The sequence below is a fragment of the Camelina sativa genome, chromosome 1, assembly GCF_000633955.1.
Source record: "Camelina sativa cultivar DH55 chromosome 1, Cs, whole genome shotgun sequence".
NCBI classification, from domain to species: Eukaryota; Viridiplantae; Streptophyta; class Magnoliopsida; order Brassicales; family Brassicaceae; genus Camelina; species Camelina sativa.
This window is the reverse complement of record NC_025685.1, coordinates 17,194,353-17,209,711: the sequence shown is the minus strand read 5'-3', so window position 1 is coordinate 17,209,711 and position 15,359 is coordinate 17,194,353. Positions and strand designations below refer to the sequence as shown.

General features: G+C 34.4%; 1 protein-coding gene and 1 pseudogene across 1 annotated transcript; one reads left to right on the top strand and one right to left on the bottom strand.

The window, feature by feature from the left end:
- Positions 1 to 7,832, top strand: part of LOC104709109 — a 14,918-nt pseudogene extending 7,086 nt beyond the window's left edge.
- Positions 11,804 to 13,147, bottom strand: LOC104793020 (probable xyloglucan endotransglucosylase/hydrolase protein 10). Its single transcript, XM_010519299.1, has 4 exons — positions 12,913 to 13,147; positions 12,732 to 12,832; positions 12,459 to 12,652; positions 11,804 to 12,378 (listed from the first exon to the last, which is right to left on the bottom strand). Exons 1-4 carry the CDS (start codon positions 13,109 to 13,111, stop codon positions 11,976 to 11,978), a joined length of 897 nt encoding a protein of 298 aa, XP_010517601.1. The 5' UTR covers positions 13,112 to 13,147; the 3' UTR covers positions 11,804 to 11,975.

Sequence of the window (15,359 nt, the reverse complement as noted above, 5' to 3'; positions counted from 1 at the left end):
AAATGCTTGAGAGGTTAGCCAATCATCCATACTACTGCTTTTTGGATGGCTATTCCGGGTTCTTCCAAATTCCGATTCATCCTGATGACCAAGAGAATACCACTTTCACTTGCCCCTATGGTACCTTTGCTTACCGAAGAATGCCCTTTGGTCTCTGTAATGCTCCTGTGACATTTCAGAGATGCATGATGTCTATCTTCACTGATATGATTGAAGACTATATGGAGGTATTCATGGATGATTTTTCAGTTTATGGGTCTTCATTCAAGAACTGTTTAGAAAATCTATGCAAGGTGTTGGCAAGGTGTGAGGAGAAGCATTTAGTGCTCAACTGGGAGAAGTGCCATTTTATGGTTAGAGATAGTATAGTGCTTGGTCACAGGGTTTCAGAAGCTGGTATTGAAGTTGACCGCGCTAAGATAGAGGTGATGACAGGTCTTCAAATGCCAGAGAATGTGAAGGTAGTAAGGAGTTTTCTTGGGCATGCAGGTTTCTATAGGAGATTCATCAAGGATTTCAGCAAGATTGCTAGATCACTTTCTGCTTTGCTGTGCAAAGATGTCAAGTTTGAATTCACTGATGAGTGAAGGATAACCTTTGAAAGGATTAAGCAAGAACTTGTGAGTGCTCCTATTGTTCAGCCACCAGATTGGGATCTCCCTTTTGAAGTTATGTGTGATGCTAGTGACTATGCAGTGGGAGCAGTGCTGGGACAGAGAAGAGACAAGAAGCTTCATGCAATTTACTATGCAAGCAGGACACTTGATGATGCACAAAGAAATTATGCAACAACAGAAAAGGAGTTGTTGGCTGTTGTGTTTGCTTTTGAAAAATTTCGTTCTTATCTAGTTGGATCCAAAGTCATTGTTCATACTGATCATGCTGCTTTGAAGTATTTGATGCAGACGAAGGATGCAAAGCCTAGACTTTTGAGATGGATTCTTCTACTTCAAGAGTTTGACATTGAAGTGAAGGATAAGAAGGGGATTGAGAATGGTGTTGCTGATCACTTGTCTAGGATTAGAATTGATGATGATGTGCCAATCCAAGACTGTTTGCCTGAGGAACACATCTATTTTGTGGATACAAGGTCTTCAACTGATGAAAACAAGTGTCTGTCCTCGGATGCAGGTGGTGCCAATCGATACCATAATAGCATCGGTCGACACCCATGCTTCCCAAAGACAGATTGTTCGTATGATGGAGATTTAGCTGCTGTGGCTAGCTCCAATCCACCCTAGTATGCTGATATTGCCAATTATCTTGCTGCAGAGGTAGAACCAGAGCAACTCACTGGCTATAACAAGAAGAGGTTCATGAGAGAGCTTAGGAGATATTATTGGGATGAACCTTATTTATATAAGCATTGCAGTGATGGAGTTTACAGAAGATGTTTGGCAGCGACTGAGGTACCTGATGTTTTGTTTCATTGTCATGGGTCTGACTATGCCAGACATTTTGCTACATTCAAATCAGTGTCCAAGGTCCTCCAAGCAGGCTTCTGGTGGCCAACGATGTTCAAAGACGCTAATGAATATGTCTCAAGATGCGATGCTTGGCAGCGGAAAGGTCAGATTAGCAAGAGGAATGGGATGCCACAAAACTTCATTTTTGAAGTTAAGTGTTTGATTGTTTGGGTATTGACTTTATGGGACCGTTTCCATCTTCCTATAAGAACAATTACATCCTAGTTGCTGTTGATTATGTCTCTAAGTGGGTTGAAGCAATTGCATGTCCAAAGAATGATTCTGCAGTTGTTCTTAAGCTGTTTAAGACCATTATCTTTCCAAGGTTTGGAGTGCCTCGAATTGTCATCAGTGATGGAGGTAAGCACTTTATCAATAAAAGTGTTTGACAAGCTGCTGAAAAAGTATGGAGTTCAACATAGAGTGGCTACTCCATATCACCCTCAGACTAGTGGTCAAGTAGAGGTTTCCAACAGACAGATTAAGGAGATTCTTAAGAAAACAGTTGGTGTTACAAGGAAGGATTGGGCTGCAAAGCTTGATGATGCACTATGGGCATATAGGACTGCATATAAAACACCACTTGGCACCACACCTTTTCATCTGCTTTATGGGAAAGCATGTCATCTTCCAGTGGAGTTAGAGCACAAGGCAGCCTGGACAGTTAGGTTAATGAATTTTGATGCCATGACAGCTTCAGAGAGAAGGTTAGTGCAGTTGAATGAGTTGGATGAGCTGAGATTTCATGCATTTGAGAATTCAAAATTGTATAAGGAGAGAACCAAGGCATATCATGATAAGAAGATCATCTCCAGGCACTTTGAGCCTAATGACCAGGTACTCCTTTACAATTCTCGCTTGAAGCTATTTCTTGGTAAACTCCGTTCCCGTTGGTCTGGTCCTTTTACTATCCAAGAAGTTAGACCATATGGAGTCATTGTGTTGCTGAATTATAAAAGGAGAGAAGTTCATTGTTAATGGTCAAAGAGTGAAACATTATTGGGCGAAAGCAGAGATACCAGACATACACATTGTGCGTTTGGACGAAGCACCCTCCGCCTAATCCGTTGTCAAGTCCAGCTAATGACTTAAAACAAGCGCTGAGTGGGAGGCAATCCACTGGTAGGAAATTTTTGTTTTTCAATTTTTAAAATTACTAACATATTAATTTTTGGTTTTGAGTTTTATTGTTTCAGAAAAAAAAAAAAAAGAAAGAAGTTTCGGATACCATTGATCAAGCATCAGCATAGATCGATACCACCTGGGTATCGGTCAGCACCATTACTGGATCGCAGATGGACAGAAGGTTTTATGGGTTTTAACGTTTTTGGTTTGCGAAAATGGGCCTGAATTTGCCACCGGGCCGGGTCCGACAGAAGTAGTATCGATCGATGCCACTTACTGGGCATCGGTCGATACCGTTAAAACCAAAGAAGACCCGATATAAATCCTCGAGCTTTCTTTTTCCTCCTATTCAAGAACAACCGCCGAAAAAGCTTTGAATCACCATAACTTTCTCATTTTCGATCTGTTTTTTTTTTGTGATTCAAAGTGCTAATCCACTCGATTTCAAGTCCTTTACCCGGATCTACTGTCATTTTGTGTTTTGGAGTGATGGCATCCAAGAAGAAGCCAGGAACCACCGCCTACGAAGCTTCCTCCTCTCGCCGATCCACGTGCCGGTCACCTCCGCCAGCTCCGGCGAGTCGTCCCTCCACTCTCCCAGACCTTTACCTGCCTTCTCCCATCCAATCTCGGATCCCATGGCCCAAAGCTGAAAATGAGCCAATCCCAACTCAACAGGTATGGGAAAATCCTCTTGCAGAGCTTAAGAAAGCTGAATTTATCAACAAACCATTAGATGTTTGGGGAGAATATGAGACAATGTTGTATAATGCCTGGTTAGGAGTAGAAATTGAACCAACCAAGTTTATTGATCCTGCTCTTCTGTGTAGACTTGGAATTTATGATGAGGTCATGAGATTGATAGATAGGATACATCTGGGGACTATTTGCACTAAGCAGTACGATTGCTATCCGGATCTAGTCAGACAGTTTATGGCTAGTGTTAGAGTTGTTTATGCTAATGAGCAGGCACCAAAGGCACGAGATGGTTGGTTGCGTTTCTTTATTGAGGGAAAACAGTACACGATTAGGTTGCAGGAGATATGTGATGTGTTTGACTGGCCACATTTTTACGAAGGAACTGTTTTGCCTCAGACCTATTCGGATGTTGGTGTTTTTGGTCTTATATAGGAAATGGAGTTTATGACTCTAAGAAGAGTGTTCAGACAGATGTTCGCCATCCCGCACTTCGATATGTTCTTCAGGCTATTGGGACCACTTTTCAGTGTAAGATGGAGCCTAACAAGATGAGAGCTGCTGAGCTTTATCTATTGGGTATTGGGATTGGACGATTGATTCCAGATTTGACTGTGCGGCAGGATCCTTCAGCGCCCAACTATGGGGCTGTTTTTGCACATCACTTGGTTGATCTTCAGAGCAAGCCGTTTTTGGGTCGCGGCCGCAAGATTGAGTATGTTGGGAGCCTTATCACAGCTATTCTTCTGTGGAAGAACGTTCCGAATGACGGGTATAGTATGCTGCCACAGCGGGTTCTCATGACAAGACCTCACTACTATTGGAGATGATCCAGAGCAGTTGCGTTTTCTACCGTCCGCTGCTGACCTTGTCACTGCTCCTCCTTCTCGTCGCCATCGGACTTCACGGGCTACTGCCGCTGCTGCACCTGCTGTGGACTTACCCTGCTGGGGGTTTTGAGATTGGATCTTCTTCTGGTACTTCAGCATCTGATTTCCCCCCTTTTCCTGAGCCTCCATAGCCTTTTGCTACTATGAGTCCTACCGCCTACCAGGAGTACCAGACATCCACCATGCGTGCCATCTGGAACGCGATTGCTCGATTGTCTCGTTGCCGTTGCCTTGGTCGTACTAGGCGTCGTACTAGGCGTAGGTCACTTGATGATTCCGTCTCTGATGACGATGATGTTTCTGCTAACCCCTGATCATGGTTTTCTTTATTTTTTTTTTCCCTTTTTAGGATTGAGTTAAACTAACATTGTCTCTTCTTGCATTGAGTTAGTTTGTGTTTGAAATTTGTGTGAACTTATGAATTATCTATCTATCATGTTGCTTTTAACTTGTGTTTATGTTTGAGTGCTTCTTAACAGAACTAACATAAAAAAGATTGATCCAACAACACAAGAACACAACTAACTGCAACTAAGGATTTTTGGCCAAATTCACTGTTCGCTGAAGGTGTCGATCGACACCACTTTGGCATCGGTCGGCACCATAGGGTAACCCAAGGAAATTCATCTTTTCATTCAAATTTTTCAACACAATTTTTGTTTCTTTACCCTTCCCTTGCTTGAAAACACTGGGGACAGTGTCGTTTAAGTCTGGGGGAGGTTAGTACTAACTACTAACTTAGTTTTGGGTTTTTAGTGTGTCAAAACCGATTTTTGTTTTTATTGAGTCAAATTTTTCAAAATTTTGGAATTATGATCTCTAACTAATGACTACTGTTCTTTGGCTAACACTCTAATGACTCTTGACTAAGCTTGACCTCAGAACTGAAGTGTGGAAAAGACTATGAGCTGTATCAACAATCCTGAAAGCCCTTATTCAAAGGATATCTAGTTAAACTAACGTTGTCTCAACTTTTATCAGGATTTTAACCAGACTTAATCTCTTACTTTGGGGTTGGAAATCAGTGGACTAAACTTCTTTTTCAGGCCATACAAGACAGTGCAATTTTTTAAGAAAGTATGTTTCCCCTCTCTCTTCCCTTCAGTGTTTTGTGAAAAAAAAAAGAGAAAGATCAGAAAAAAAAAGAGGAAGAATAAAAGATGAGATGATTTTGATCAGTTTAGAGAGGTAGGTAAATTACCTGTGACCTCATTATTCTATTCTTGAATCAAATGATCACACAAAGCTTGGAAGCGAGGGATATGTAAATTACCAATGACCCCGGTATTCGCTTATATCTTTGATTTGAAAAAAAAAAAAACAAGAAGAGAAAGTTAGGAGAAACAACTCATTAGAAGTGAGAAAAGGGAGAGGAAAGGAGATGTATGAAGAATGTCTTGGCCTGAAGAGAGTCCATATCCCACTGATCGATACACCAAGGTAAGACTCACCTGTACTTTCTTTAATTTATGTAATGAGATGACAATGGTGAAACTAGAGATTCCAGAGGATTGTGGGATTTGAGTAAGGAATGTTGATGTTTTTCAAATGACAAAGTATATGAAGTAAGTTATTGAGAGTCAAGGGGATGAAGAGTGCGAAGATCAGTTGTCTACAGTTGAGGGAGTTCCTATGTTTTCAAACCTCTTTCACATGTCTAAGTTTCTGTTTTGCTTGAGGGCAAGCAAATGCTAAGTCTGGGGGAGTTGATATATCATGGTTTTTACGGTTTTTAACCATGATATAAGTGTGCTTTTTGAGTCTTTTCATTTGTTTCTAGGATTGTTTTTGAGTCTTTACAGGTTATTTAGGAATTTGGCACGAAAGGAGCAAAGTGGAGCTATTTGGATGACTTTGGAGCATTTTAGAGAAGGAAAATAACTTGGACTCGGATCAGAGTAGCAGCATCGACCGGCACCGAAGGAGCATCGGTCGACACCTATGTTTATCCGACGAGAGAAAGAAGAAATTGGAAGTTTTACAATTTTACCCAAAGTTTTCCTAAATTGCAACACAAGTCCCTGACGTGTTTTAGGACATATAAATAGTGTTTTTGGGTTTTAGAAAACCCGGAAGTTATTTTCTAGCAAGTTTTTGAGAGAGAGATATTGAGAGCTTTTGGGAGAGAAAGAGATCAGAACTGTTTTGTAGAGAAGAATTCTTGAACTCCCTTCTTACTTTTTAATATCTATTGCTTATTATTCAGTATGATGTCTTGTTCTTCATTAAACATGTCTGAGTAGTTTGCTTGTTAGGTTTAGAGNGATATATCATGGTTTTTACGGTTTTTAACCATGATATAAGTGTGCTTTTTGAGTCTTTTCATTTGTTTCTAGGATTGTTTTTGAGTCTTTACAGGTTATTTAGGAATTTGGCACGAAAGGAGCAAAGTGGAGCTATTTGGATGACTTTGGAGCATTTTAGAGAAGGAAAATAACTTGGACTCGGATCAGAGTAGCAGCATCGACCGGCACCGAAGGAGCATCGGTCGACACCTATGTTTATCCGACGAGAGAAAGAAGAAATTGGAAGTTTTACAATTTTACCCAAAGTTTTCCTAAATTGCAACACAAGTCCCTGACGTGTTTTAGGACATATAAATAGTGTTTTTGGGTTTTAGAAAACCCGGAAGTTATTTTCTAGCAAGTTTTTGAGAGAGAGATATTGAGAGCTTTTGGGAGAGAAAGAGATCAGAACTGTTTTGTAGAGAAGAATTCTTGAACTCCCTTCTTACTTTTTAATATCTATTGCTTATTATTCAGTATGATGTCTTGTTCTTCATTAAACATGTCTGAGTAGTTTGCTTGTTAGGTTTAGAGTTTTTCACAGGGTTTTTATGATTTATTAGATTTGTGATTTTTAGAGTTCTTAATCTTTTACGATCTTCATCCTTGGTTGTTTTTTCACAATAGTTTTTGATTGATCACCTAGAATTATTATCATAGGGAAATTAATTAATATGAGAATAGAATTGTTTTCCTGATTAAAACCATTGATGAGCAAAATCACCTTTACAAAGAGATTTAAATTTGTGATTTTGTGAACCTTTCTAAACCTGTTTTTAAAGCTGGTTTTCAACTAAGAATTTTACAAAGAGATTTGGATTTTCTGGTTTTAAATTTAGATAATAATTGCAGTGAGAACTGAATTATTTTACCAAAACTGTTTAGAGTTCTAAATCTGATTTTTATTGCATGAACCCTAATTAATCTATTGATTTAATACTTCATAATTACCTAAGAAATTCCGTAGGCTTAACCTTTTAATTTCTTGATTTCACAACACCTTGATTTAATATTTTGCATTGTCTTCAATTGTTCTTAATACAAATTAATTTGTTTAGCGTAATTACAAAAAACTCTATAATCCATTGTGTTTGATCTTGAGTCTCTATGGATTCGACCGCTAAGTACTACATTGATCTCTTGTTTGAGAGAGTAGCTCTAGGGTTAATTTGAGCATATCAGGATCAAGAGTTTCTGTGCCCATATTCACGGCACCTAATCCCGCAGAGAAGATCGGACCGTTGCCGGAAGTTGTGAAACGCAACGGAGTGGCTCGATACAAGGAGTTGTTTTTCAAAGACTACATGAGTAACTTCTTCGGCCAACCACACGATGGCAACAAATCTCTTGACTTCGCACGTGCCGAGTGACCACAAATCAACCGAACCTTGGCGACCCCTCCGTTTTATCTTCATCTGTTGTTCTTTTTCTATGCTCAGTCCCATGTTTGTTGTTCCCCTCTTTTGTTTTCGATGTATAACTTTTTTATCCTTGCTCGACCCCATGTTTTTTTGGGTACAATTTATGAATGCATAAAAACTGCCTTTTCTCGTGTGCATTCTTAAACCTGGTGGATCTTTATCAAAATTTCATGCATGTTAGGTTCTTTTACCTTTAATTTCAAAGTCCTATATCTTTTGGGAAAAAAGGCAGGACCAACAACATTAGCTTGAACTGCATTTTTTCCTAGAGTGAGTTTTGACAATGAGCAGTGTATTAGTGGGAAACTCTCAAGTGAGGTGGGAAATTATGGTAATACGATTTCTAATTATGCACATTGATATCTCAAACATTGCATTACGACATAAATTTAAAAGAAAATTTCACCAAACACTCCAAATAAAGATTTTCTCTCACCGTTTGGTAAAGTGAAATAGAGTTTCCATACATTAGCCACCTCTTAAAAAAAAGACAACTATATCCTTTTAACTGGCTAATTATAGTTCTGTTTTGTAACCTAACCAATGCACTGTTACAGTTAATTAAAAATATTAATTTAATAACCAATAAACTAAAAAGTAGTGTTCAAGTAATCGGCATCGGCGGACGTTGAGGCGGCGAGTATACGTTGGGGGTGGTTCTTCATCATAGACGAAGTCGAGATATTTTGTGGTGAAAAAACCAATTGTTCTTCATCATAGAGAGAAGTGGAAACCAGAAATTGTTCATGGACGAGTAGAGTTCTAGTCGGAGTGTTAAAGTTCATTCATCTTTGGATCTATGTAACTGATTTAAACATCCTAATATATGCTAGATTTACATGATTTTTATGTAAAAAACATTAAAAGGTAAAGAAAACAAAGGATTATGAAAAAATGAAAACGACGGAAACAAAATTAGGGTTACAGAAGAGAGAACTTAGGTTGAAGATGCCTGAAAAATTACAATTATACCCTTCATTCGCTGTAGACTTATGGACGTACACAAAAATATTATGTACGTACACAAAAAACATTATGTACGTACACAAAAAAACATTATGTACATATATGACTAGATTGACATAAACGTACATAGAACAACTAAAAACGAACTATACATCATGCACGTACATGATTATATTGATTTAAACGTACACATTCATACCAATTCTTGCAAAATAAAGGCGTTAAATATCTTGTCGTTTTACATTACCTATATATATATATATATATATATATATATATAGTTTGTACAATATTTTGCATGATACAACCAGAGTTAAATATCACAACAAACCCACCAATGTCATCTTCCTAGATGTTACACATATGAACAAGTTTCTGGTTGAAGGCGTTGATCGACACCATAGAGAGGTATTGTTGTAGCAATTATCAATGGAAAACCAAGTTTCCACCAAAAGTTTAAGAACTTGATGATTTCTGTACGACATATATGGCTGGAAAAAAGAGTAAAATTAACTTTAATTGCTTACATTTATCTTTTGGATTTACTATGTGGTGATAAATTAGAATTTAGCACACAAATTTTTTCTGTATCATTGTATTTGTTGTTGTGTATGTATATTAGAATGTCTACGATGCTATGTACGTACAACAAAAACTTAAGTTATCGATCAGATTAGGGTTTGGGTTTTCGAATCTACAGATTTTGAATCCGTTTGAGATTTTAAAATTATAGATTCTGGTTCGGATCGGATCATGAGATTTGGATATTTTACCCATGTCTACTTTTACGAATGAATATGATATGTTCACATGAAATTGGTGATGATGATACATAGAGTGGAATTGCTCATATTAATAAATATCTTCTTCTTTTTCGTTGTTTATTTTATTGTCGACAAATAATTTATTGTTAACTCAATTTCAAACTATCAAGTGAATCCAAATAAATTATATAAAATATAAGTATTACTTTGACTAAGCAATTAAAATATATATATGTTATATATATTGTTCTAACGTAGATAACATTCACTTATATCCACTACTCAATAGTGTATATATATATGTTTGTGTATGAATCGTTTTTCCTATTATGATCGTTATCTCGTCTCTCACGTCCATATTAACTCATGTATCTACATGTTATAAATGTTTTTTTTTCTTGTATGTTACATCAAAAATTGATTAAAATGAAGAAAAGTATTTAAATGTGTATGTACACAAAACATACAAATTATTATTATGTACGTACATGGTTATGTTAATATTTGAAATTGTATCTAAATACAGAATTCATAATAAGAATAATTACATACACAATGCCTACATAAAATACACAACACCTAAATAAAACGTTAGACTAATACGTACACAGTCATAGCTATTTGACGAAAAATACGTACATAATCTTTGTATTGACTTAAACGTACAAAAATATTTTCATAAGCATAAAAAATAAACTCTAAAACATTTATGTACATCATCGTATTGACTTAAAGGTACACGATCATATAGACTTAAACATAGATGTTTTGACTAAGTGTTGTAACAAGTTGAATCAATTTTTAGGGTTTATATCAATTTTTTTGCACAGGAGGAAATTAACTAATATCAATTCTTTTGCAGAGGAAGAAATTATCAATATTTCATATAGTTCAAGTAACAAATTTGAATTATAGCATGATTTAGGTTGTTATTTGCAGGGTATTAAAGTCTAGGTCTAAAAAAATGTTTGACAAATTGTTGGGATTGATTTTGGATGTTTTCCTGATGATATACATTAGCTTATATTTTAAACATTTCTACAACTATGTCAACGGTGGGTTTATTAGGAAGATTAACTACACAAAAAACATCATCAATGCATTAAATGCACTAAATACTACATATGCCAACAAGTACTTAAACAAATATTGGTGTAATGTACATTATTCTCGAAAACAAATTTTAGTATGAAACGTTGAAAAGACTAGTAGGACTTCGTAAATTGAAATTGCAAAGTTTACATATTTTAAGTTTATACAGTACATGTACGTACATGATCATATCAAATTTAAACGTACACAACTCCTAAAAATCATAAAAAATAATAAAAAAAATCATAAACCAAATACGTTACACTATAATATTGTCTTATACGTACATAATTCCTAAAACCCTAAATTAAACTATAAACCATTTATGTGAACGATTGTACTAAGTAACACGTTCTGACTAAATCTTTTTTTAATTAAAATTTGTAAGTAAATTGGCATCATATATCTATACTATCTAATATCTTATATTTAAAATATGTATATTATATCCTTTTGTATATTATATCCTTAACTACTAACTAGTAACCGAAACTATAGATTTAAACTGTTTCCAAATCTTCATAGATAAACTAATTGTTTTTTCTTTTTTGCAAATTATTATTATGTACGTACATGTTAATTATAATATCTAATTGTTTTTAACATCACAATTCATAATAAAAATAAATAATAATTTAAAATTTAAAATAAATATATCAAAATGGATCTTAAAAAATAGAAAAAATAAATTATAACTTAAACTGATAAAAATTAAAAAAAATAATAATAAACGTGAATAGAGATAAATGAGAAAACTTTTAGTGGTGAAAAATAATAGAATTATTCTTTTAATTATAATTATTTTTATTTATTTATTTTTTTTTTTAGTTGTAGTGAGAAAATTCTTGTACTGTACGTTACAGTTAACTAATATGTTTAGGGTCGAACCAAATTCTAACCAAACATACACAAATATAGTTTCATACAATGATATTTTTGTCCAGAATTTTTAAGTGGCTAATGTATGGGAAATGTATTTGACTTTGACCAAAGTTGGTTAAAAAAACTCACTATGTGGCTAATATACGTAAATTACCCTAAATTTAATTGCAATCATTATTTGCAATCATATAATCACCTTAATCCACATATTTGAAATTTCATGTACAAAATAGAATCTAATATAAGATGTTTTGGTCTTTAGAACATTTTAAATAATTATAACTTTAGCTCTTTCTAATAAAATTACTATAACAGAACACAAAGCAATTTATAAAAGAGATTCATCGCCTAATAAATGAATAAAAAGGTAAAAAGCTGAAAAGCGAATTCAATATTTAGGAAGATTACATTCCTTGGGGAGCTCGTTATTAAACCTTCCATAATCTTGGCAATAGTCATAAATCAGGTGATACTTTCTCACCCATTTAAACCATCTCTTTTGCACTCTTGTCAAAGAACTGAAATCATTCTTGTTCCACCAGTTTTCATCACTCTCTCCATTACACAATCTTGGGTTGCCTTTCCAAACACAAGCATCTATCTTGTAATCCCCAAAGGATGCCACGAATGGGCCCTTTGACCAATCAATCTTGTCATGCCCACCGCGTGTAGCCCAGCTCTCACCGTTCCATAGACTCGCCTGTACATTCATAGGTTGCAACCTTGGGTAGGCTACACCTTTATCCGCGTGGTTTCTGTACAATCTTATGGGAACCTGATCCACCATAAATCTAAAAACCAACAAAACAACATTCTTATGCATCTTGGAGGAGTACATAGGGCAGGAGAGACTTTTGTTGAAGAATCTTACACAATTTGGTGAATGTTCCATAAGATAGAGTAAGTGTGAAAGTCCTTGGTTGGGTCGAACCAGAGATGGATCCTTTCTTCACGGTTATCAATTCCCTCGGCATAGACATTTGTCTGAAGAATGTAAGGCTGTCCGTTAACGTTTCCCAGGAATTCAAAGTCAATCTCATCCCGTTTTGGCTGATCCGAGGTCATCTGTTGAATCATTAAAATAATTATTAGTTCATTCATGTGTACATGTTAGGATGTTAGAGAAGTGGAGAAGGTTTCTTACATAATAAGCAACCACGGTTCCTTGAGAACTTCCTGGGATAAGTTTGATCTTCATATCTATCTGCCCGAACAAGAACGTCTGGGTGGAAGCAAAGGAAGCTCCTAATAACAAAACATAAAGTTCTTGCCACCGGAAAAATTAAAAGAGAAGGATCGAGACAGTGAATGAGAATGTTAAATACCAGATTCTTGATCGAGATTAAGGATTCTTGATCGACCATTATTGGAGGTGTTAACGTGGGAAGGAGACCATGAGACGAAGAAGTCTTTGTTAAAATCTCCCGATGAAACAACGGAAGCTTGTGAGACACATAATAGCAAACTTGAGATGAAGAATCCTATGAGAAGTATAAATGCTTTTGAGCGATTTATTAGAGTCATTTATTAAGACGTTTGAGGTTGAGTACGTTGGACAAATATGACAATCATTGATCAATTTATATATATATATATATATATATATATATATTGTATTGCATGAGAAAAGTGTTTGAAGTAAATTGTGTTCCTATGCAAAGAATATCTTTGAAGAGAAGCAAAGAGAATAATAATACGTAGGAATATTTTTTTTTTGTTTTCTTTTTCAAAACGTAAGAATGTTGCTTGTTATCTTCCTTAAAATTTATTCTTGCTAACTAATTATCTTTTCTTTTAGAAATAATATTACATATAATTAATTTTATCAGGAAAATAGTCATTTCCAAAAAAAAATTATATCCAAATTAATAATTCTTCATCTAACATTATATCAAGTTAAGTGCTAAATGATTGTTCTAGGGTTTAGACCATCTAGTTAATTTTTATAATTTTGGTATAACATGTTAATTATTTTATTTAAAAATACTTCCATAGTGTGATAGTATATCATATTGAATATGACAGCATATATATTTTTACCTGTTTTTTACTTAAGTGTTATTGCTTAGAATCCCTAGAAATTGGTGGTACAGAATTAGTTATACGACTGGAGATAAAATAAGGTTAGAATCACAATAAAAAAAAAACTACGAAACCAATTAGTCATCGTCAATGGGTGATCAAGTGTTTGGCCAAAAACAAAAAGGTGCATAAAATGGCCCATTTTCAATGGGTGCTCAAGTGTATACAGTATACAATGTTATATTCAAATCCCAAAACTATCCTATTTCTGATTTTTGTCTATGTCGTCGCTGTTTTTAGTTACGTCATAGATGTGGCGGCATATATTCTTCACGACTTTTCAGCTATAGGCAAGAGGGATAGATGTGGCGGCATCTATTCACATGCATGAAACACTAGAAGACAATTCTTTATGACTTTTCATTTTTTTATTTCGGTTGACTCTAAATATAATCTTAATTGCGTAAACATTTACAAAAGGTGCTATATGATTTTTCTATTTATTTTCATTAGGATTCAAATATACGTGATAAACTATATATAATACTAGAAAGTAGCTCATGTGATGCGTGGATTATGTATACATTATTAATTTGAAATAATGAATGAAGTTTATATTCAATTGTATATGAAATGTACATGTAATTGTTACTATATGTATTGAAACTTAATTTTTATAATATTACTATTTAACTACAATATTTTAATATATATTTGTTATATGATGCTACATAAAAGAATCATTTTAAGATAGAGGAAAAATTTAAAGTACACTTGTTGAAAATATTTAAACAATATGTTGCTATAATAATATGACCATTGTTTAAGTAACCGCAAAATCAATTTAATTTGATTTTTGTTAAGTAATTAAGATAAATTATATTTATTTACACTTTTGTTTTTTTTTTTGAGAAAAACTGATAAGTAGTCTAAAAAATTGTAAGACCTTACTATATAATTACTTTGATAGATAATTTAATGTTGTTCTATATATTAATTTTACTTTTATCATCTAAAAGTAATACTTAACAACAAATAATTTTAAAAGAAATACCTTCTCTTGTAATCTATTTTCAATAATATCCTTTTATATATATATATAAATATATACAAAATAACTAAATTCTAAACATACTAAACATTATAATACAAAATAACTAAATTCTATTTATCATTGATTTTTTTTGTCAATATATAATCGACAATTCCCGATTCATAGCCAGTCCCTACTAAGCGGGATAACGTGATATAGTGGAATCGAATTCCGGTGGGATCGGTCGCAGAGGTGGTGCTGTAACCACTTGACTGAAAAAACTTCCCATCATTGAAAATTTTAAAAATTATGTGGGACTACATTAAATGGTTATATTAGACAATGCTCCCTCTCTTCCTGATTAATCGATATTTTAGGATTTTCAAACATATTAAAAACTGACTTTACTTGCATTTTTTTTTTGTGATTAATGAATTTCAACCAAGAATATTGAGTTCTTTTTTTTTTTAGTTTACAATTTGTTATTAATTACTTATTAAAAATATATAGAAAACCTAAAAATTGTTTTTTTGTGCAACATTTGTTTTTCTCCAGAAAATGGATTAATAAGGAATGGATAGAGTAGATTTTAGTGAAGAAAACATTTTGTTACTATTATAATATACATATTATTTTGTGGCCTTTAAACATAATATAAATTTGTGGTATAAGGTTGTTTAGTCTGCTTGTCCTCCGGAACTGGCAGACTAATCCTCA

Bases quoted from the DNA above. Each gene is read 5' to 3' on its own strand.
- LOC104793020 (XM_010519299.1), bottom strand. From the start codon at position 13,111: ATGACTCTAATAAATCGCTCAAAAGCATTTATACTTCTCATAGGATTC. The intron at 12,833-12,912 runs GTATTTAACATT...TTTTGTTATTAG, and splicing joins TAATCTCGATCAAGAATCTG to GAGCTTCCTTTGCTTCCACC. The intron at 12,653-12,731 runs GTAAGAAACCTT...ATGATTCAACAG, and splicing joins GAACCGTGGTTGCTTATTAT to ATGACCTCGGATCAGCCAAA.